Raw genomic sequence first — 24,975 nt, 5'->3', positions numbered from 1 at the left:
GTTTTGAGAGATGAACAACTACACAGAATATAAGGTCAAAACATTACATATTTGGATCGATAACTCTACACAGGCACACATATTCACCTCCTCCACCAATTGGTACACATTTTCTGTGCCAACAGGACTGGCATGGTTGCCAATAACAGCCTTGTCTGAAGATGAAAGGAAGACATACAATTCCCAAGAGAAGTTGCATACATACAATTCCATGAGACTGTTCTAATTTACGTTGTGAGCAAAACAGTATATGGGAAATACAAAGGCAGTTTTAAGCCACATTTCTCCTCACTTTCCCCCACATCCCTATCTAAATGCAGGAATGGTATAACTGAGAATCAGGCCCATTGTGTCTGGTTATTTTTTATATTACCAAAAGTCTCTCTGTTATTTTCCTTGGTATGTTTTGAGGCGTTAGGATCCAATTAGATTCTTACATTCAGCACCCTGTTTACTGATGCATGTGTAGTGACTACATGATGGGGTTAATAATTAATAAGTGTCCTAAGGTCTTCTGTTTTCTTTCCCTCCAAAACATTGTACTAGGAGTATACTGGACCTTATGGAAACATTCTGCTCTCACTTATGTTGGTGTAAATTCAGAGTGATTCCATTGGCCCCAGGGCTTTGTGGACATCAAATTATTGGTGAACAAGCTTTCTGGAATGGTGGTCTGATGCCTTGGTTTGATTCTTGAGGGTGATTCGTTAATTGACTCAGAATGTTTATAGTAGTTTTTTATGGCTCTGAGTTTTCCTGATTTCATGTTGGTGAAAGATTTACAATACCTCTTTTATGTTGGGGGAATATTGCCTATTAGGTACATGAGTCTGAATGTTACAAATCAGTGAGGGATTGCCTTGTTTAAATTCCTTCTTCCTGTCTAAAATTTGTTCCAGTAAAGAAGAGTGTAAGAATAATGTAGTGTGTTCTATATGAAATCTAAGTCCATTTCTTTATGTTGATGTATGACCATAGATATCAGCTAGTTTCTTTGAACATACCCTTGGGTGTTATTTCTTGAAGTTTGCCTTGTACTTTTGCAGTATACGCTGAAGTTCAATAAGCAAAACCAATCTGATCAGAGATTTATAAACAATAATCATGCATAGTAAAAGCGGTCTCACAAATACTGATCCAGCAGGTATGTATTACAGTTATTTCTGACAATACCATGCCATTTAAATCAGCAGGGACAACTAACAAGGTTTAAACAGGAGTCCCTATGACACCAAGTCAGGGCTGCTCACACAGCAGAAGACTCTCCAGCACAGAGTTGCTCCATTCTATTTCCCAATGCCTCTGAATTTCATACAATCTATTCCATGTTACATGGGCCTTGTTTTAACACATGATCATCCTAGCTCCTAAAGAATCAAACTTATAGGGGTAGGGCAGAAGGGCATTTGACTCTTGGAATAATAGAGGAAACCAGGGAAGGTGCATGACCCGACAAGCTCACCAGGCTGCAGCAATCACGTAGAGAGTGCTTGTTCTGCAACAGCCATTCAATTAAGAGACCTGCACACGGCAAGCACGTTAGGGTTTCTGTATTGGAAAAAGAACAGGAGTACTTGTGCATGTTGGAGTACATGCACAATATACATGCATATAGCATCCGAAGAAGTGGGCTGTAGCCCACGAAAGCTTATGCTCTAATAAATTTGTTAGTCTCTAAGGTGCCACAAGTACTCCTGTTCTTTTTGCGGATACAGACTAACACGGCTGCTACTCTGAAACCTGTATTGGAAAACACTCACTCTCTCTTTCTATGTAGAAAGAGTGCAAGTACACATAACACACACCATTTTGGTAAAAGTAATATGAAAATAAGGACAAAAATCCTTCTCTAGCACTAGCATCAAGGGACTGGAACACTTTCTCCAGCGAGAGCAGTCAAACCAATTATATGCCCAGCCACACTGTAGCATCTAACCTTACCAGCTCACAGTTATCTAGCATGGAGAGGGGTGACCAAGTTCATTACTTCGGCTGTAACATGCTTCAAAAAACCATGTCCCATCTATATTATAAACAAAAAGAGACATTAGAACACATCACTTATACTAGCTGTGACTGGTTAGACTTGTAGCGTAGATGGAATCTATAAAAAACAAGTGAAGGGGAAAGTGTATACCCACTTCCTCTTGGAATTACAGAATACATGGAATCTGATTCTCCTGTGCCTTGCACTTTCTGTTGCCATTCACACATGCACAAAGAGTGAAAAATTATAATATTCTGGTTATATATAAAGAGCTGGTACTATTTTACACAGATGCATATGACTACATAAAGCACAAGGCCGAGAAGAATCAAGCCTTTGAAATGTTAAACAGAGATGGAATTAAACTGGAAACTTCAGATCTGGACTTCCACAAAGTTTCAGAATATTAGGATCCTAGGTTCTGGTTTTGCCCACCTGAAATGTCAAAGGCAGAAACACAGTGACACTAGATCAATAAAAAATCATTATCAGCATATTGCTATAACCTCATAAACTTCCTTTCCTATCAGTGTTTATGTGTTCTCCTTTACTGTACCTATTACATAATTTCACAGCTTCCTCCATTCAATAGAATCTCCCTTTTTGATTTTTACCCTGAAGTTGTATCCATAGGACCAGATTCTGATGGCACAAGGAAAGATCTGCCACCCACTCTACAGAGAAGTAAAGGAAGTAGAGGGGAGCACGATTAAGGTCTTCTTTCAGCAGACATGATATGCTTTTAAAAAAAATTATAAAAGCAAAATGTAAAAATGGTCTCAGACCCTAACTCATTAAACAGGAAAAGAACAATTACTTACTTGTAACTGGTGTTCTTAGAGATGTGGATGCAGAAATGTAGTCAATTCAGAGGGGGTGTGTGTGTGCGCGTGTGTGTGCGTGTGCGCACGCGCGTGTGTGTGTGTGTGCGCGTCCGTCCGTCCTCAACATGCCGGAGCCAGAAATGTTTTCCGCAGCAATACCTGTGGAGGTGATGCACATGCCCTGTGCTTCCTTATGACCCCTCCTGAGGCTACATAAGGATGCTGCTGCCCCCATCTACCTCAGCTCCTTTGCACCAGCCAGTGGCCTAAAACTCTGATGCAGAGGGGATGACAGGTTGGTTATGGAATACACATCTGCACCCACATCTCGAAGGACAAACAGTTACAATACAGGTAAGTAACTGTTCTTTCTTATTCAAGTGGATGCAGATGTGTATTCCCTTCAGGTGACTCACAAGCAGTATCGTAGATGGCAAGGCTTGGACTCTATTTGGACAGTGACCTTGCTAAAGTTCGCATCTTCCCTTGAAGCTGCTGCAATCGCATAGTGACAAGTGAATGTAATGTATGTATGTACGTACGTACATTATATATATATATATATATATATATATATATATATATAGGACCAGGCAGCAGCCTTCTAAGTGTCCAGAAAAGGTACATCATTGAGAGAAGCTACCCATCTACAGACTGTCTGGGTCGAGACCACTTGGCCCTTCATCCTAGCCTCATAAGAAACAAAAAGTCAAGGAGAACATCTAAACAATTACCTCTGTCTATGAAAAAGGCCAATGCCCGTCTTACATCCAAGGTATGTAAAACACTCTTCTTCCCAACTGGCATGCAGGTTCAGAAAGAACACAGGACCTAGGTATAGCATCTTATTAAGGTGGAAGGTTGACACTACTTTAAAAACTTTGGGTGAGCCATCTTGTCCTTAAAAAATGAGTGTACGGAGGGTCTACCGCTAATGCTTGCAACTTGCCAGCTCTCCTCACAGATGTGATGGCGATAAGGAAGGTCATCTTCCAGGACAAATGTGCCCAGGAGCAAATAGCCAAAAGGTTCAAATGGAGGTTTTTCCATGAGAGTGGCTAACACTGTGTTAAGGTGAACTGATGCTTTTACAGGTGGAAACAGACAAGTAATTTACTTGAGAAACTTTGTAGCCATAGGATTGGAAAACACTGTTCCTTCCCTGAGTGGCAGAAATGGCTGCCAGGTGAAGTTTCACTGAATTTAAGAAAGGGCCAGAAGATTTGTCCTGGACACTCACCCTTATTGACTGAATCCCTTGAGCAGAAGTCAAAAGTGAAGAACACTTCCACTTAGCTGAATAGGTGGAGCTAGTTGATTGTTTCCTTCTGTTACATAAAACCTCTTGGAACGTTATGAAGCCTCCCTTCCTGGTATGTCCATATCCCTTGGGCCCCCATGAACCACCCAGGTGAGCATCCCAGCCTAATGTAGAAGTGTCAGTTATAATTGTCCTAGTTGGAAGGGAACAAGAAAAGGGATTCCCCGCACATACAATGTCCTAGTCCATTCACTACTCCAGAGAGTGTAAGACTACAGGAGGAACTTGGACTAACTTGTCCAGATGTCTGCTTGGTTGGTAAACCAACTTTAGCCATGTTTGTATGTAGAGGAAGTGCAGTCTGGAATGCATGGTCACATACACACATGGAGCCATGTGACGTACCAATGTGAGACATGCTCTGGCCATGGTGGACAGGTGACACCTGACAGACACACAAAGATTGTAAATGGTCGAAACCTCTCAAGGAAGAAAGGCCCTCACTACCATAGAGTCAAGCAGAGCCCCCAATGAATTTCAGCCTCTTCATGGGCACTAATGTGGACTTCTCTTTGTTCAGCATGAGCCCTAGCCAGTCAAAGAGATGGAGAATGAATTGAAGCTGATTGAGGACCTCACAGAGTGATGTGCCCTGGATGAGCCAATCATCTAGTAAGGAAAGATATGTATCCCAATCCTTCTCAAGAATACTGACACCTCTGCTATGCATTTCATAAACACATGAGGAGCTGACAATAGGCCAAAGGGAAGAACGGTGTATTGATAGTGTCTCCTCACTACCATAAATCTGAGGAACTTCCTATGACTTGGTATCATTGTGGTGTGGAAGCAAGCATTGCAAAGATCGAGGGCAGCAAACAAATTGTTCCAATTCTGAGGGGGGAGGATAGATGTCAGGGAAACCATGTAGAATCTCACTTATTTAGTAAACTTGTTGAGACCATAAAGGTTCAAAATGGGCCTTAGACAACACTTGGACTTGGGAATTAGAAAATGTCCAAATAAAACCCCTTTCTTTGAAACTGTATGGGAATTTCTTCCACAGCCCTTACAGCAAGCAGCATCTGGACCTTTTGAAGGAGCAGAGGCTCATGAGTTGGGTACCTGAAAAAGGACGGGGAAGGGGGAATGGAAAGGAATTGGATTGACTATCCCAGTCTCAAGGTACTTAGGGCCCACTTGTCTGTCATTATCCAGAAAGCGAGATAGTTTGCTCCCAAATGGAGAGACAATAGTGTGTGGGTTGTGAATAACTAGGTTGCTGTCCTCATTGGAAAAGTCAAAAGGCAGATTTTCCTTGCAGATGTCTGAGAATGGGCCTGCTGGTTGGAGTCTGAGCTAGTGGACCTTCTTCTCTGAGGTCTATGCGTACTTTTCAGCATGTCAACTTGCCTGGGTGGTAGAAAGGATTTCTATAGTACTGCTAGGAGTACTGGGTATGCAGGGAGTTGTGTCTCTTTTCTTGGACACTGGGACATAAACTCTTTAAGAAGCAGAGGGTTGCTTGAAGGTCTTTTAAATGAGTGCAATATTTCATCAATTTTATCTGAAAATAGAAAATACCCAAAGCGAAGGTCTTCTATACTGTTGTATGTTGCAGGCTATCCCAGAGTTATATAGTCATGAAACTCTTCTCATTGTAGAGGCCATAGTTCCAGAGGAACCATCTGCAACATCCAAGGTAGACGGAAGAGATGTCTTTGTGACCAGATGGCCCTCTGCCAAAAAGGCTTTGAACTCTTCCTGGGAGTCCTCAGGGAGTTTATTTGTAAACTTTGACAAGCCTCCCAGGTATGAAAAATCATACTTAGCTAACAGCACCTGTTGATTAGCTATTTGCATTTGGAGAAATGACTTAGAATAAATCTTTCTGCCCAAGGCACTCATTCTTTTCAGTTCTCTTTCTTTGGGTGTTGACATGAACCTTTCTTGCCTTGACTTCTCAATGGCAGCCAAGATTACCAGGGAATTTGGAGACAGCTGAGAGTAAAAGACACTTGAATCCCTGGGCAAGCACACCATCATAGAATATCAGGGTTGGAAGGGACCTCAGGAGGTCATCTAGTCCAACCCCCTGCTCAAAGCAGGACCAATCCCCAACTAAATCATCCCAGCCAGGGCTTTGTCAAGCCTGACCTTAAAAACCTCTAAGGAAGGAAATTCCACCATCTCCCTAGGTAACCCATTCCAGTGCTTCACCACCCTCCTAGTGAAAAAGTTTTTCCTAATATCCAACCTAAACCTCCCCCACTGCAACTTGAGACCATTACTCCTTGTTCTGTCATCTGGTACCACGGAGAACAGTCTAGATCCATCCTCTTTGGAATCCCCTTTCAGGTAGTTGAAAGCAGCTATCAAATCCCCCCTCATTCTTCTCTTCTGCAGACTAAATAATCCCAGTTCCCTCAGCCTCTCCTCATAAGTCATGTGCTCCAGCCCCCTAATCATTTTTGTTGCCCTCCGCTGGACTCTTTCCAATTTTTCCATAGCCTTCTTGTAGTGTGGGGCCCAAAACTGGACACAGTACTCCAGATCAGGCCTCACCAATGCCGAATAGAGGGGAACGATCACATCCCTCGATCTGCTGGCAATGCCCCTACTTATACAGCCGAAAATGCCGTTAGCCTTCTTGGCAACAAGGGCACACTGCTGACTCATATCCAGCTTCTCATCCACTGTAACCCCTAGGTCCTTTTCTGCAGAACTGCTGCCTAGCCACTCGGTCCTAGTCTGTAGCAGTGCAAGGGATTCTTTCGTCCTAAGTGCAGGACTCTGCACTTGTCCTTGTTGAACCTCATCAGGTTTCTTTTGGTCCAATCCTCTAATTTATCTAGGTCCCTCTGTATCCTATTCCTACCCTCCAACGTATCTACCACTCCTCCCAGTTCAGTGTCATCTGCAAACTTGGTGAGGGTGCAGTCCACGCCATCCTCCAGATCATTAATGAAGATATTGAACAAAACCGGCCCCAGGACCGAACCTTGGGGCACTCCGCTTGATACCGGCTGCCAACTAGACATGGAGCCATTGATCACTACCCGTTGAGCCCGATGATCAAGCCAGCTTTCTATCCACCTTATAGTCCATTCATCCAGCTCATGCTTCTTTAACTTGCCGGCAAGAATACTGTGGGAGACTGTACCAAAAGCTTTGCTAAAGTCAAGGAATAACACATCCACTGCTTTCCCCTCATCCACAGAGGGAGTTATCTCATCATAGAAGGCAATTAGGTTAGTCAGGCATGACTTGCCCTTGGTGAATCCATGCTGACTGTTCCTGATCACTTTCCTCTCCTCTAAGTGCATCAGAATTGATTCCTTGAGGACCTGCCCCATGATTTTTCCAGGGACTGAGGTGAGGCTGACTGGCCTGTAGCTCCCCGGATCCTCCTTCTTCCCTTTTTTAAAGATGGGCACTACATTAGCCTTTTTCCAGTCATCCAGGACCTCCTCCGATCGCCATGAGTTTTCAAAGATAATGGCCAATGGCTCTGCAATCCCATCCGCTAACTCCTTTAGCCCCTTGGATGCAGCGCATCCGGCCCCATGGACCTGTGCTCGTCCAGCTTTTCTAAATAGTCCTGAACTACTTCTTTCTCCACAGAGGGCTGGTCACCTCCTCCCCATGCTGTGCTGCCCAGTGCAGTAATCTGGGAGCTGACCTTGTTCGTGAAGACAGAGGCAAAAAAAGCATTGAGTACATTAGCTTTTTCCACATCCTCTATCACTAGGTTGCCTCCCTCATTCAGTAAGGGGCCCACACTTTCCTTGACTTTCTTCTTGTTGCTAACATACCTGAAGAAACCCTTGTTGTTACTCTTAACATCTCTTGCTAGCTGCAACTCCAAGTATGATTTGGCCTTCCTGATTTCACTCCTGCATGCCTGAGCGATATTTTTGTACTGATAGCTATTTACAGATTTAATGAAGTTAACTATGTAGCAGGAAAAAAAAACATGAGGAGAACCACATGGGAAGTTGCGACTCAGGCCATGAGTGATAAGAAGGGCCTGAGGGGGGTCAGGGTGGCATCAGCCTTATATAGCCTTAGGAGGAGCCATGAGGAGGCTCAAGGCATGTTTGTCACTCTGACGAGTACTACTCCAGCACACTGGTCACACACACACTTGAGTGGAATTCTGGTCTGCATCCATTGGAAGAAGAATATGTATAGACTTAAAAATTACAACGGATCGACAGATATCCTGAAACCAGATATCCTGATCCCAGAAACAAGAGGAATATTTCTCTCAGCGCTATCATGGTAAACTGGGTGTGCTTGGGTGCAAGTCAGCATAATTTTGTACAAGGATTTTGTGTTTAAAAGACAAAACAGATCAAATACACCACAATAATCAGCACTGCCATGTGTTTTCTGCTCCCACAAGAATGGGGCCAGGACTTCACTGTCCAAGATTCTAGAGTTCTGGTGGCTACCAAGAACATAAAACAAGTACAGAACATTTTTTTACAGGTCCTCCTGGTAGTAGGCGGAAAAGGTCGGTTGATTCCATCCCCTTGAGTAAAGACAGCTTGCCATCCCTCAGGTGATCACACAAGCAATCTCCCTATTGCACAGGGAAGGTTTATGTACCATTGTGCCGCCTGCACAAGGAGAGCACAAAGCAAGGGGTGGGAGAGAGATCATCTGTCTGAAGGGAAGTTGCTTGAATCATTTTCAGCTCCTCCATTCTTTCCTGAGACAAACTGACTTTTCATCTCTCAACTGGAAGCTGCTTGAGAGCTTTCCCTGCTGCAGGTGCGCCATGCAGGTGTACGCACATGCAGATGGAGGTGTGATGCTTGCAGAAATGACTGGAAGCTAGCAGCAGTTCAGGCTGGCTTGGCTGTTGCTTTCTGGAGTCTCCAGTGAATTTCCTTCTATTTCTGTAAATGAGGAAACCAAAGGGTTACATAATTAATCCATGTAGGATCACCTTCCTGTAATAAAGATGACAGAGACCAGATTCAGCCTTCAGTAACACTTGTGCAACTACACATAAGAACCAAGATAGACAGACAATGAAGTCAGAGAGGTTGCGCTGGTATAAATGAGGAAGAATTTGGCCCTCAAGAAACATCCGCATTCCCCCAAACTTTTAAGTGATTGAAGTGGACAGAGACAGTGAAGCTGAACGTACTGATGAGGTTTCCTGCCCCAATCTGGGCCATGCGACCATTGCTCTTCTCCAGCTCCTTCAGCATAGACTGTTCAAAGGCCAAGGCAGCAACTCGAGAAAAAAACTCCTTCACATTTTCCCCTGGGAAACAGGAGAGAACCACCATGTTTTACAAACCCACAGCTACGCATGATCAAATATACAAACATAACACAAAACACTGGTCAAATTGGAGAGTAAAGTGATAGTGTGCCACCCTAAAAGTGCTCCCCACAAAGTGACAGTATATCCTGGAGACCCACCACCCCATGGTGACGTTTTCTCATTTCCCTCCTTCAACCACACATACAAATATATTTTTGATGAGCAGCAGCAGAGGAAATGTGTGGTGCAATATAGCTTCCTATGGCCTCAGTTTGAGCACTGATACACACACAAGCACTTGTGCAACATCATCTATGAATAAACCTAGACAATGCATACAAATACAATGCACGTTTCTGCAAACATGATTGTACAAATGTACATACAGCCATGTAGAACCATTTAGAAACATATATCCTCAAACATATATATAGCCTAGTGTGCACATGATCAACTGGTGTGCACACAGTCAGGGGAAGTAACTTGATACCCTCTTTCCCAGCAAGTGGAACTGGCCACACTCAACCAGTCTCCAGTGCAGTGACTAACCTGTTTTTGCTGAGACAGACCAGTATTCAGCCTGCATCTCATTAGCAAAGCGAATGGCATCCAGTTCTGTCCGCTCACATGCGGCACCTGACTGAATAAAACAGCAGGGAATCACTTTGTCTGCAACATACAGCAGGCACAATACTCCCAGATTATATCTGGGGTAACAGTAATGCAAAGATGCTACCAGTCCCTACATTGTGAGACTTCCAGCTTTCACAGTGACCAGTCCTTCCTTTTCCTGGCCTTGCCTTAGAGCTTGTACACCAGGATGTCCCATATATCAAGACAGAACTAGTGAAAGAAAACAGCGAGATAGATATTTGACAGGGAAACTGACATAGGACTTCTTTTTAAATATAATTCTCCCTCTCTATTCCACAGCAGTGAAGCATCAGATAGCAGAAGTGAACACATTAACAATATGGGAGTCTAGAGAGCTATCAAATGCTGCCTTCAGGTGGTTATTATAATTTGTATTACCATAGCGGTGAGGAGCCCTACTCATGGACCAGGACCCCATTTTGTTAGATGCTGTACAAATACAGAACAAAAGAGATGGTCTCTAAATAATTCTAAGCAGAAAATTACAGGAGCCACCAACAATAGGGCATTAGTAATTGTGATTGTCCTTTCTCCTTGCTCTTCCTCCTCCATCGGTCTCATGTTGCACTCCCGATTTCACTCCTCTTTCTAACCCTTTTGTTTTTGCTGTTTTCTCTCCCCCTCCACTTTTTTGCTCTCTTGCTAGTCTTTTTTTCCTCTTAATCTGCTTTTCTGTTATTGCCTTCTTTTTCTTTCCCTTCTATTTTTATTTTATTTATTTTTAATTTCTTGTACCTTTATTTTCATTTTAAAAGACTTTCTCTCTCTTAATTTGCTCTCTATGGTCAACTGGCTATAGATAGAAATTGACTAGTATTGTGTAATCCTAAAGCCCCGTCCTGCAAAGTGCTTAATTTAAACATGTGAGTAATCCCAATAAAGTCAATGGAACTACTCAAATGTTTAAAGTTAAGTATTTGCATAAGCAGCAGCAGGATCAGGACCCAAGTCAGTTTCTCATTGCCACTGGCTCCATGTATTAAGAGCTTCTCACTGCTTCAGCCACTGTTCACTGGCTTACAATTACTCAAAGTGCATCTGGGAGAGTGATAGATGATCAGCAAGCACCTCAAGAGTATTTATAGGTGGGGAATCTAATAATCAGCCTATTGTACCTGCTGACATCTTTCCAGTTTTAATCCAATATTCTCCTGCCACACAAGACAAAGTCCCACATTCCTCCAAACAGAATTCCTTCTTACTTCCAGTTCCACCTGAGCCCATCTCTCGTGTCCCCTGACCTCTCAAACCTGTTTAATTTTTTCTGTTACCTACACTATCTGCTGCCCTGATACAGGCCAGAAGATTTTAAGAGCTTCACATGTTGTAACTGATAGGAGCAAAGCCTTCTGGGATGCGTTAGCACTCCTTCAGACAGCCAAGGAACTGATGGAAAGTAAGTGGGCTACGGAGCTTTAGGGATATGAGTAGCAATGCAGGCAGCAACTGAAAGAAAATATAGCTAAACAGCAGGAAAGGGTGTTTACTTTTGAATCTTTAAATTTTGACAGGGTGGTGGCTAATGAAGGAGATAAACTCAAGTCTGAAGAGGCCAACTGCTCCCTCCTCCTTTTGCAAATGACCCCCTCAAAGAAGCAGGGGGTGGGGACATAACTGAGCTTTTAAATCCATTGTCTACATAGCAGTCTTTAGGGGTGTTACCATGGCACTGAATCTTCTCAGGTCTTAAACTTTGCTGTGTGTGACTTCAGGTGTGTTTGGTAAAGCTGTGCCTCCAACAGAACAGGGAGTGATTTGGTGACCTCCAGCACTCTAGAAAATGTTCACTCTGCTCCATTCTGGGAAGCTTACTGCTCCACGTCTACATGACTTCTCTTTGCTTTGGTAATTATACAGTTTGTTTCTCAAGATCTTTGCAGCAGCTACCACATGTTTTGGGGACTCAATACCTGGACTTAACTTCAAATGGAAATTCGCTGAAATGAGTTAGGGGAGACACATTTTATGAACCGTCTTTGTCCTACTTACCACTAAATCTTTTTTTGTTCCAACCAGAAAGATGAAGCTGGACCCTGGCTCATTCTCCCTCAATGCATCCTCTAGCCACTGCCTGAAACACAGAACAGGAGAAGTAAGGTGTAATTAGAGAGGAAGAAAGAGGGCAAAGAGGAGCGAAAGAAATAGAGGTTTATGGAGGAAAAGGGAAAGAGACAAAGAAACCAACAACAAAGAGAATGAGAGACGAGGAAGATGCTGATGTGTCATGTGCCTTTCCCACTAGAGAATAAATGGCTTGGAAGTTATTCTAGCTCCTCTGGATACACACTTACCATCCTGTGAAAGTAGTTCTTGTTTCAGCCAACCTTGCCCACTTTAGAATGTAAGTCCACCAGTGATCAGAGCCCCTAGAGAAGGAATGCAAAAGTGCCACACTATTCACCCACAGCAAGGGATGTGGCCAAAGTAATGGTGACACAGCCCAGAGATAAGGAATAAGATGCAAGAACAGGAAGAGAGAGGGAGAAGCAGAGGGAGAATGAAAAAGATGAACGTTGAAGCAGAGAAGAAGAAAGAGTGAAGGAAAGCGAGAGAAACTCCCACTGGGGCAAGAATCTACTCAGCCACATAATGGAAAAGATCACTATGAAGCTGTGCCTGATTCTTATCTCACACCAGTTTTACACCTGTGAAACGCCATTGATTTAGGTGGAGTTATCTTTGAGTTACCAATGTAAGTGAAAGAAAAATTAGGCCCCCAGACTTCAACCTTCTACTAAGCAGAGACACTATTTAATAAAATGATATTTGTACATGCTGCAGACACTGCAGTACTTATGACTGATGTGTGCAAGGTAGTCTCTCCAATATCCCATTCCCTCCCCTTTACAGCCCACATTCTGCTTTAAATCTAAGTACCAGAATCTTTTCTATCAGAATCATCACTAAAGACAGTACTGGAGTAAGAAAATGCTATTTGGTAAGTAGAAAGCCTAGGAAATGAGTAACATTTGAGACACTAAATTATTCAGACACATTGGCTAAATCCACCCTTCATTTTTCTGGCTTAGTAAGATACCTACACATAAAATCAAGCCCAGTGAATTTTAATTCCCAGTTCAGTTTTATGCTGGAGACCTTTTACTAAAATCTCAAAGACTTGGCCAGGAACTTACTTCGTGTGTTCCAAGGTCTGGATATCAGCCAGATCAAACACTGTTATAATAACTGCAATAAAAACAGCACAGAAAAAATAATTAAATGAGACAGTGAATTAGAAATCTTACGGGTTCAACTCAGCTCCTGAAGCATACAGTGAGAGCACAATTAATTTGATCCTGACTGTGAAGTGCTTTCTGACTTACTCACCCTCTGCTCCTCTGTAGTAAGCAGATGCAATGCACTTGAACTTTTCCTGACCTGCTGTGTCCCATCTGTGCAGAAGGAAAAGAGAAATTTCAGGTCAATCAAACCCAGTGCAACCTGAGCAAACACACTAATGAAGCAACAGACTGGTACAAGTTGGAGAAGAATGTGATACCTGAGAAGTGTTACCATCTGGAATATGTTACCCATTAAGCTCTGTTAGACATCCTGTAAAGTGTAAAGCACCATTATTTTAATCAAGGCATTTTAACCCTGTATTTGCTATTCTCAGCACAGACATGATTTAGCCTTGGGGAAGTCATTTAGGCCCAGATCCACAAAGGGTCTTAGGCATTGCAGTGCTGAGCATCGCAGCACCTAACTTTTAGGTGTGCAGAAAATCACAGTAACACCATTATGAGCCACAAAACCTGAGTTAGACGCCTAGACTCCCTGTACTATCTCTGACTCAGTGACTATTTAAGTATCTATCCACAGTGAAAAAGTCACTGGGGGAAGAGACAGAGAGATTGGTTCTGTAGCCCAGTGGTTAAAGCAACCACTGAAGGAGATGGGAGACCCAGGTTCCAATCCCCCTGCTCCAATCACTCTTTATTTATCCAAACTAGAATAGCTTCAGCAGGAGAGATTGAAGGAGCTCCAAAGCTCAGTGGCTAGAGCACTCTCCTGAGAAGTGGGAGACTCACCGTTCAAATCTTTTCTCTCACTCCAGCAGAGTCCCAGGCACGTGTACTAACCATTGGGCTAACAGTTATAAGTGGAAAGCACTACTTCCTCCTCCAGCAAAATTTTGAATGGGACCCGATACAGTAGGTGGACTCTGACCAAGCCTAGTGGATTGGGCCCTGCACATGATTTAGGCAGAACACCTATCTTCCCCTGGTTTGTAGATTAGTCTGAGGTTTAGGCAGGAGATAGGCATCCAGACACTTAGAATGAGGTAGAAGTGTGCATGCCCAGAGGCAGAAACTTAGGTGCTGAGGGAGCTTTCACCCAGAAAACTTTAGAGCCAAGTGAGTTTAGGCATCTACAGGATTTGGCAAGAGTTTTGTGGATCACAGTAGAGCCAAAATTGGAATCTGAAGATGAAATGTAAGCGCCTAAGTCTGCGGTTTGTGGATCTGGGCCTTAGTGCTTGATCCTACGCCACCGAGAGCTTTGCCACTGACTTCAATGGGTGCAGGAGCAAAGCCCAAATCTCATAAAACCAAACAGTGTGCTCATTTACATCCATGTACTCCCACTGAAGGCAACAAAGTGGGACAGATGTAGCCCAGGATATAATTTGCTGTTCAGGGCTTCATTCAATCTTACAGGAAAACTGAGTAAAAAGAAAGAACCCAACTAAAAAAAATCAGACATGGTATCTAAGGTGAGTGTGGGTGGTACAATTATAAAGCTTTCAAAGACAAGGAACCCAACAGATTGAAGTTTATACTAAAATCCTGAAATTCTTCAGTGTCCAAGAATAGCAGGTGTTTCTCACATTGCACTATGTTGTGTGGAATATAAACCAGAGGTTTTGATACCACTAAAGCCTGTAGCAATTCAAGTTCTGTTCAAACTGTAGGCATGCAAGAAAGAAAACAGCTGGTACTATAATGTTCCAACTTACATCTGGAGATTATATGGCACTCCAGCTATTTCAAACCGTTCAATTTCAAAATCCACTCCAATGGTTGCCTTGTAGTCTCGGTCAAAAATATCTTTACAAAACCTGCAATGAAAAAAGTATTAGGAGAAAGCCAAAAGCATCGTGTTTTTTAAATTTCGTATCATGCCTCAGTATTGTGCAAGGTGTGTTATATAGGGAGGAGTTAAATAACTGTGGATCAGAAGATTTGTATTCAGTCACATTGTATTTCAAAAATATTTACCAAATCAATGAGAAACAAATTGATAATGAAGAGGGTAGTTACTCTGAGTAAGGATATAGTAAATGAAACAAAGGGAAAACTATAGTGGGCTTATTTAAGGGTATGTCTATACTGCAGCTGAGAATGAGCCTCCCAGCCCGGGTAGACAGACTTGTGCTAGCAGGCCTTGAGCTAGCATGCTAAGAATAGCGGTGTGGCTGTCGTGGCCCCAGCAGAGACTTGGGCTAGTTATCCAAGCTCAGATCCAGAGGGTCGGATGGACTTGAGAGCCTGTGTTGCCTCCCAAGCTGCAACATCCACATTGCTATTGTTAGCATGCTAGCTCGAGCCCCACTCACAGGGAGTCTGTCTACCTACGCTGGGATGCATGCTCCCAGTTGTAATGTAGACATACCCTAACAGACCCCCAGGACTGGAGAAAATCAGAATAAACTATTTTTTGACTATCAAAGAAATTAAAACCATGGAATACTTTATTTATAAGGGATATCTGCTAGGTGGCAAATATAGATGAATATGGATCACGTTAAGTAGAGAAAAAATTAATTATCCAAAAGGATGAGAAACCATCCAGAATCTACTTCTTACCAATATTGAGGAACTGACTGAAATTGTGAGGATAGTAAGGAAGCTATAGTGATAACAAGCTACTTAAATTCCATATCCCGATATTGTCATCACATCATAAAGTATAGAACTGGCCTTAGTATTCTGGGAAGAATCAATGAAATTAATGCTTTGGTTAGTACACGTGCCTGGGACTCTGCTGGAGTGAAAGGATTTGAATGGGGGGGGGGGGGAAGTGTCTCCCACCTCTCAGGAGAGTGCTCTAGCCTGAGCTCCTTTTATTGGGGTCAGTGAATAGGCAAGATCTTTTAAAAATGTTTTAAGGAACAATTCTCCAAAGAAGACTGAGAATCTGAGGGCCACTCCAGCCCTCCAGAGGAAATGCTGAAAGCCCCATATCTTGGATCATTTAAAACAAGACTGGTCAAAATATTTGAGACTATACCATAGAGGGAATAATCCTACACTGCCAAAAAGGATTGATCAAGGTGCTAACAGGGATTTTCTATGATGCTGTAGTGAATTTTAGTGCCTATCATTGTAGATTTTCTGGTTTTCCTTCAGTTTAATGCCCCAAAGCCACCTTGAGACAGACAATGTGGGGTACTGTGATCAGCAGAGGGGTGAATAAAAATACTTAATATTTTTATTATTGATTTAATACAAAACTGAAAGTCCTTACTACAATGAGGCAATCATCCTGAAAACATAGATGGTAAAGGAACAGAGTCCAGCATGCAGAGAAATTGCTATACATTTAAACAGCAAACCCAATCTGCTGAGATATACCATACCTGTTGATGAGGCTGGTTTTCCCAACATAGAGGTCTCCTACCACAACCACTTTGGATATTTTCAGCCTGTAACAAATATTTTGTTATTGTTCAGTACTGTTAATACTAGGGCAGGTCTACGCTACAGCCTAAGTCAATATAACTTACGTTGCTCAGGGGTGTGAAAAAGTACCCCTCCCCTGAGCGACGCAAGTTTGGTGCTGTCCATACCGGTGCTATGTCAGTGGGAGATGCTCTCCTGCCAACATAGCTTCTGCTTCTCGGCGAGGTGGAGTAATTGTGCCGACAGGAAAGCACTCCCTCATTGGCATAGCACGTCTTCACCAGACACGCTGCAGTTGTGCTGATGTAGCTCTGTAGTGTAGACTTGCCCTTAGTTTCAATATTCTTACCATATAATGGTGATTTAGGCTCCTATCCAGTAAGCTGTGATGCAAGGGCAGAATGGTATGCTTTCGCAGAATGTGTGCAGCTGCAAGAATCCGCCCTAGCTTAATCAACTGCAGTATCAGAGCCTGAATTTGCAATTACTAAAGGAGGAGAAGGGAGGACCCTGAATTTGTAATTGCAAAAAGAACTGAATACTGTGAACAGAGATAAATAGTGTGCTTCTTACATTGTCCAGTTTTTCTTAGATTGTAAATTCTTTGGGGCAGAGACTCTCTCCTACTAAGAATGCTTGTACTGTGTATGTTTATGTGTGTGTGTGTGTGTGTGCAGGTGTGAGCATTTGCACATAACGGCATACAAGAATCTGTGTATTTGTGAGCATGTGGAAATGTGCGGCCTCAATCCTGCTGCCACTAAAATCAATAGCAAGACTCATTGACTTGAATGGCACAGCATCGGGTCCTATGGATCTGAACAAGAAAATATCTGATAATGACTAATCTACTGTGAGATTTATCTCTGGAGAAAACACAGCGTTTAGTGCCAAAAGTTTTCCTGACTATTTGGAATAGTATTAATCTGAGGCTGGCTTCAAATAATCCTCTTTGCTCTGGATCCTCCCACAGGAAGCAGCAGATGGGCTTTAAGTGACTCAAGTTGTATTCTTAAAATTGTAATTTAGTATGTCTTTAAGGAGCTGCAGGTGGGTGGGTAACTGTGACTGTATTCGATGAACCAACCTCTGAATGATAATTTAGTGTCTCCTGTGTGTATGCTACAGTAATACCTTAGTAGATTTAATAGTTCTATACTGACTTTTTAAAAGAGAAACAAATTTTATTTAACAATATATCAGGTTATATCACAGCTCCATGAAATTCTGATCCCTGATTATTAACTGCTGATGATATGATACTTGATTAAATCAGCTACATTAAAGGCAAAAGGAATCAAAAGAAGAATATAACTGTTTGAGTATGTGACTTCCATTAACTCCTAGTAGAACAAAATACTCTGGGGCTCACACACTGATGGAACATGAACTGAGACCTAATATATGGTCCACCAGTCACTGAACTGCTCACACTATCTTGTTGCATCCAAAGAAAAATATTCCACATTAATAATAGGAAAGGAAAATAACAGCTGTTCATGACATATAGTGCTCTTGTTTTGCATATATGGGGTCAAACCATCAGCTGTCTACCAAGAAGCAGCATAAGAATGGTCTGATCTAGTGACCATTGAAAAGAGAGGGCTTTAATTTTATTAAGGAGCCAAAATAAAAATCCTTTTAGCCATTCACTGGGGCCAGATTAAATGAAAGGGGAGTTGCTATAATTCTTGTAAAAGCAATAATGTCTGGGTTACAGATGAGAAGAATATTTCTGTTCAGTAAATATTTTGCCAGCATGCTAAAGATTCAGAAAATGACCCTGCTACCTGCAACAGATGTACAGCAAAGAAAAAGTAGCAATACAGGGCCATAGTATGCCCTTATATCCTCAGTTTTTAAGCAAGACTCCCCAGTAAGATGAATGAGGAGTTCTGCTTAAAGATGGATATAGCTCAATAAAATTAACAAGTTTTGTCTTTAAGAGTAGTAAACTACATTTTGAGTACTCAAAATACAGTTAGTTTCCCTTAGAGAGAGATTTTCACACTGGAGCAACCCCCCCAAAAAGAGAATATTTATATCATTGACATACTTTGCCCATAACTTTCTCAATTTTATTTTTAAACTATTTATTGTAGTTGAATAGGGATGATCTCCCCCCCAGCTCAGCTCTCTGAATTGACTCAGCAATGAAATCATAAGGCTGAGTTTGTGAAATTTAACATTATTATTTCACTGAAAGAACAAGTAAAAGGAAATCCTGCTCTGGGAGAGATGACATTTAAAAAAAAACAATTCAAGAAGCATTATGAAAGGCACAAGAAAATTGATTTGCATTTCTCAGCACAATATATTATTCTTCTCCAGAATAATGCTCCAGCCTTAAGGAGAAGGTATAAAATGTCAGTTTTTCTGAAAGAAATAGTTTTGAAGGATTACAGCCAGATTTCTAGGTAACTCCATTGACTGAAAATGGAGCCACTCCACATTTACACCAGGGTAAATGAAAACAGAATTTGGCCCAAAGATTTGTATTAATTACTGGTTTTCTATACTCAATCAGTATTGGTATCAACTGAGAGGACGACAGCAAGACTGCATCTACCCTATTCCCTACTGCTAATTTTGAACTTGGTTGTCCTGCTGGTGTGCACAGGATAAAGAGACTTCCATACCCATTTAAAAATCATGGTTGATCCTTTGGACTTGGATGACCCTAACCATGGTTGACCCAAGTTGTTGAATTTGGCTGACCCTGTCTACATCAGCAGGAAAAACGACTTCAACACCAGTTTGTGGGAAGCAGAGGGAACTGCATTGGACAACTATTGTCAAACATGGCTGAGAATTCCAGTACAGACACAGCTTAAGTGGCCTAAAATACATGGAGGCAGGGGAGAAGTGAGGCTAAGACACTAAGGAAAGTGGGTATATACACAAGAACTTAAAATATTTTTTAAAATGTAAAGGCCAGTTTATTACAGAGACTCACCCAACTGTCCCAGTGTTGCGTTGCTGACAAGCACTCCTGATCAGTGCATGGAAGTGGTCTTTGAACTGGAGACAGGCCTCTGGCGTATACCACTGCAGATAATACAGAGCAGTCACTTGGATGTATTGTGTGATGATGTCTAACATGTAAGGAGTCCAGCCAGACAGGAACAAATTAACAAGGTGATGAATTTGAAGCCCTCATCAAGGACAGGCAGGGGAGAAAGATTCCCTGGATTAACAGGCAGTGAGGCTACACAGTATGTGGGTTTGTCTACACATGAAAATTAATCTGGAATAAAACAGGGAGTGAATTTAAAGTGGATTAACTATTCCAGATTAAAAGCATCCACACATGGAGTTAATCAGGAATAACTTCCCAAGTAGACCAGCAGCTTCCTCTTCAGACAACAAAAGTATCTTCTCCGTCACTTATTTTATCACTTTTTTGAGTGTAAGCCTCCTTCATCATGTAAATCCCTAGATAAACTCCACAGTACACAAGATATCTATGTGTTTTTTGTCTGGCGTTAAAGATTCAGGAACTTTAATTTCCCCCATAAATGAAAAAAATTCAGTTGTGGTCATGCTATCCATCAGGTCATTCTTACTACACCATCTTTTATACCTCATCGGGCTGGTCTACACTAGAGGGGGGAAAAATCGATCTAAGATACGCAACTTCAGCTACGCAAATAGCGTAGCTGAAGTCGAAGTACCCAAGATCGAATTACCTGGGGTCCACACGGCGCGGGATCGACGGCTGCGGCTCCCCCGTCGACTGCGCTACCGCCGCTCGCTCTGGTGGAGTTCTGGAGTCGACGGTGAGCGCGTTCGGGGGATCGATATATCGCATCTTAACGACACGCGATATATCGATCCCGGATAAATCGATTGCTACCTGCCGATATGGCGGGTAGTGAAGACATACCCTCATTGTGCAGGGAGCTCTTTCTGTTATGACTGATTTCTAATAAAGCAGGCTTGATTTCCCTTCCCTCTCCCACAACCCTCCCAATTGATCCCTGCTATTTCTTAAATTCAGTCATAGTATCACAAATTGAAGTGTCCCTAGCCTGTTTGCCAGAAGCTGGGAATGGGCGACAGGGGATGGATCACTTGATTATTACCTGTTCTGTTCATTCCCCCTGAAGCACCTGGCATTGGGCACTGTCAGAACACAGGATACTGGGCTAGATGGACCACTAGACCCAGTATGGCTGGTCTTTTAGTCTTACGGTTATTGTACACTGCTCTGACTGTTGCATGATTTAGGCAAAAAGAACATGATACTTGTGGCACCTTAGAGACTAACAAAGTTATTTGAGCATAAGGTTTCGTGGGCTACAGCCCACTTCATAAGATGCATAGAATGGAACATATAGTAAGAAATATATATACACATACAGAGAACATGGAAAGGTGGAAGTAATTAGCCAACTGTAAGAGGCTAATTAATTAAGATGAGGTATTATCAGCAGGCGAAAAAAACTTTTGTAGTGATAATCAAGATGGCCCATTTTAGACAGTTCACAAGAAGGTGTGAGGATACTTAACATGCGGAAATAGATTCAATATGTGTAAAGACCCAGCCACTCCAAGTCTCTATTCAAACCCAAGTTAATGGTATCTAGTTTGCATATTAATTCAAGCTCAGCAGTTTCCCATTGGAGTCTGTTTTTGAAGCTTTTCTGTTGCAAAATTGTCAACTTTAAGTCTGTTACTGAGTGACCAGAGAGGTCACATTGGCCAAACCGGACAGTCTCTACACAAAAGAATAAATGGACACAAACCTGACATCAGGAATCATAACATTCAAAAACCTGTAGGAGAACACTTCAACCTCTCTGGTCACTCAGTAACAGACTTAAAGGTGGCAATTTTGCAACAGAAAAGCTTCAAAAACAGACTCCAACGAGAAACTGCCGAGCTTGAATTAATATGCAAACTAGATACCATTAACTTGGGTTTGAATAGAGACTTGGAGTGGCCGGGTCATTACACATATTGAATCTATTTCCCCATGTTAAGTATCCTCACACCTTCTTGTCAACTGTCTAAAATGGGCCATCTTGATTATTACTACAAAAGTTTTTTTTCGCCTGCTGATAATACCTCATCTTAATTAATTAGCCTCTTACAATTGGTATGGCTACTTCCACCTTTTCATGTTCTCTGTATGTATATATATTTCTTACTATATGTTCCATTCTATGCATCTGATGAAGTGGGCTGTAGCCCACGAAATAAATTTGTTAGTCTCCAAGATGCCACAAGTACGCCTGTTCTTTTTGTGGATACAGACTAACACGGCTGCTACTTTGAAACCCATGATTTAGGCAATGGTTGTTACCTTTGTATCCTGTAAGATTTTACAGGTGTGCAGGGTGAGGCTAACAACACCTCTTTCTCTAGAGGGAATTATGCAAGTGCAAACATTTCAAATGGAATATTTTGAAAAAGTGTATTTCCCTCCATGCTTGCATAATTTATAAAACAACTGAGCTGACTCTGATCAAATTAAAAACAAAATCTTTGGGCTGAGATCAAGCATGAACTATTTCAGGCACAGCCCAAAAGGATTATGTTTAAAGAACCTTTGAGCAACTGAAAAAAAGAACATCAGAAAGGAAACTCCATCAAATACTATAGCCCCCCTTAATCTATTTTCCTTTTTTGCCTATTAAATACCAGCCACATTTTTCACCTTTCCCAAACTACTGTAACAACTCCCTAACTGTGGCAATTACCTGTGTCAGTTCAAAGAACAGGTGGGAATTACAGACAAGGCTTGTGTGTCAAGATGTACGTCTGTTTTTGGTTGAAGGAAGGGATCAAGGTTGGTAATTGAGATACCGGCCTTGGAAGAGAAAGGGGAAATGATGTCGGTCCCTCTGAAATGCTGAGAAATTATTAAAATTTCTGCATTTTAAAAAAGCAAAAAATAATTGTATGTAAGTGGGGGGAAAAAACTCCTGGGTGGGTGGGGAAGGCACTACTTAGCCTGCCAGGTGCCAAGCTGTATGGGCACAGGGAGGAAGAGCTGCTTACCTTGGGGAAGTGGGAGATTATTCTGTCCCTACTCACTGGAGGAATCAAATGCATTAGGCTGGACTTCATCGTCCAAATCCAGTCTGTCTCAATTAGACATGAAACCTGTAAAGGAGACAGACAAAGATCATGAATCATCTCAGCAGACCCCAAACATGAATGAAAAAAGGAAATGACCATTCTTTATGGATACTGCATCTTTGTTTTCCTGGTACAAAACCAAGCAGATGGCAGCCCACTGCTTGTAGATCTTTGATTTCACTTGGTAATAAATGCCCCATTTCTTAGCTAAAAGGAACTCTTTCATTATGTTGCTGTTACAGCAACGAGTGGCTTTCTGAGGTTACAATGCAGCCAAGTCTCATTTCAGTAAGATGGAAGAGACTCCTTCACGCAGGGATTAATTTTACAGACAAGTGTTTATAGTTTCTCCATCTGATAAATAATTTTGTAACATGTCTCAACACAACATTTAAAAATCTCTCATATTGTTATTTGAAACCTCCCTCATGCCCCTTCCCAATGCATGTTGCATTATAAATCCTACATGACATCTCATTTCATCCAATTGGTTGGGGGCGGAAGGATGATAAAGTTGCCACTTTTCCTGATATTGAACAAAACTGTCTTCCAAAAGCAACTCAGACAGAATTAAGTCAATACACAACGTGACTTGGAAGAAGGGTAATGTTCATATGAATCATGCATATATTAAGAAATCCCAGTTACCCCAACTACCTACACAATGCAGCTTTGAGGGATGCGGGGAAAAGTCCTTTATTAGCGTAATTATCTGCTACCAGCACTTACAATAAAGACATTTCCAATAAGAAAACTGATCATGTAGCAAATAGGACTCACCATGTAGCAGCTGATGCAGCAGGTTCTCAGCTACTCCGGCAGCTCCACATGCTACTGTGTGACCATAGCAACTGTTTGAAACATTCCACCCCCCCCAACCACATCTGAAGGCGGAGCTGGAATAGAGAGTAACTAACTACATGAGAATACTGCAGATCCCTCTAACATGGAGCAGTTTTAAAGGGCTGAACTGGTTACTTATGGATGTGGGTAGTCAGATGCTATTGGTTAGTAAGCACAATGGGCCTCTGATTCTGCATTAAGGAAATAGTGCCACTGAATTCAGCGGGTGGTGGGCCTGAGTAAGGACTTGCAGGATCAGCCCCTTAGAAAAGGGTCTGGAGGACTGGGAAATTAGCAATAAGGTAATATTAAGGATATTAATGATGGAACCCCTGAGAGAATGTGATGAAACCTAGGAGGAATTTTCAGAATTTCAGCTAAATGGACTTCAGCTCAATTTCAGAATCAGGGTGCACAGTTCACCAGCACACTGTTTTAAAGAGTCCTTTATACAAAGAATTGTTTGTTCTATCAAGCCTTTAAGTGATCTCTCCTCCTAACATCCTGGGAATAAGAGACGGGCCTTGAGGAATCAAATGCAGATCTGTATGGTAGGAGCACTCCCCTACCTATTAATTAGTACACAATGCATACCGGCCTTACCTCTATTCCAGGTTTATGGATTAATTGTAATCTTGTATAACAAAGGATTTCGCCATCTGTTTCAATGAGATTTAAAAATTGTGAATAAAAGAAACCTCTCACATTCTATTGGTCAGTCCTGGAGTCCAGCCTGGCAGTCCTGGAGCAAAGTCTTGAGGGGCAATCCCACTTGGATCAGTACCTTACAAAACAATACATGAATGTACAATGAAAAATGAAAAAACGACAATGATTTGTTCAGACTATACACAATGAATATTAAACAGCTGAAATTCCTAATCTGCTACCTAGAACCAGTGCTTTGTTCTCTATTGTGTGCAGTTACTTTTAAATATTTTTAGTCATTCATGTGAACATAAGCATATTGCAAAAACAAACAAGAGACCAGGGTTTGCTATCAATAGATCATCCAGAGAAGCTGGAATGTTATCAATTCTACAGCCCCTGGACTAAATCCAGCTTGTTTTACTCATGTGAATAGTCCTAGGGAAGTAAATTAGCCTATCTATGTGTGCACAAGGTGAGATCAATTTACCAAGGGTCATGGGGGATTCTCCATCACTGTCAATTTTTAAATCAAGACTGGTTGTTTTTCCAAAAGATCTATTCTAGGAATTATTTTGGGGAAATTCTATGGCCAGTGTTATACAGGAGGGTCAGACTACCTGATCACAATGGTCCCTTCTAGCCTTGGAATCTATAAAGGATTTGGACCTTTACATATAAGACGCCTTTGTGGCTAATGGGGATCGATTTTAGCCAGTTTTCACATTTTAAATTAATAATTTTAAATCAGAACAAAAACC

The 24,975-nt window shown here is 41.9% G+C and overlaps 1 protein-coding gene across 1 annotated transcript; it reads right to left on the bottom strand.

Moving 5' to 3' along the window:
• Positions 1 to 8,914: 8,914 nt before the first annotated feature.
• On the bottom strand, positions 8,915 to 23,591 carry RAB36 (RAB36, member RAS oncogene family). The gene is made up of 11 exons (XM_065417845.1): positions 23,507 to 23,591; positions 22,643 to 22,749; positions 19,593 to 19,684; positions 16,594 to 16,659; positions 14,971 to 15,072; positions 13,338 to 13,402; positions 13,145 to 13,196; positions 12,000 to 12,081; positions 9,906 to 9,996; positions 9,234 to 9,353; positions 8,915 to 8,979 (listed from the first exon to the last, which is right to left on the bottom strand). Exons 2-11 carry the CDS (start codon positions 22,709 to 22,711, stop codon positions 8,915 to 8,917), a joined length of 804 nt encoding a protein of 267 aa, XP_065273917.1. The 5' UTR covers positions 22,712 to 22,749; positions 23,507 to 23,591.
• Positions 23,592 to 24,975: the final 1,384 nt, after the last annotated feature.

Source organism: Emys orbicularis, chromosome 16, assembly GCF_028017835.1.
Source record: "Emys orbicularis isolate rEmyOrb1 chromosome 16, rEmyOrb1.hap1, whole genome shotgun sequence".
Classification (NCBI taxonomy): Eukaryota; Metazoa; Chordata; order Testudines; family Emydidae; genus Emys; species Emys orbicularis.
This window is presented reverse-complemented; position numbering and strand designations above follow the sequence as displayed.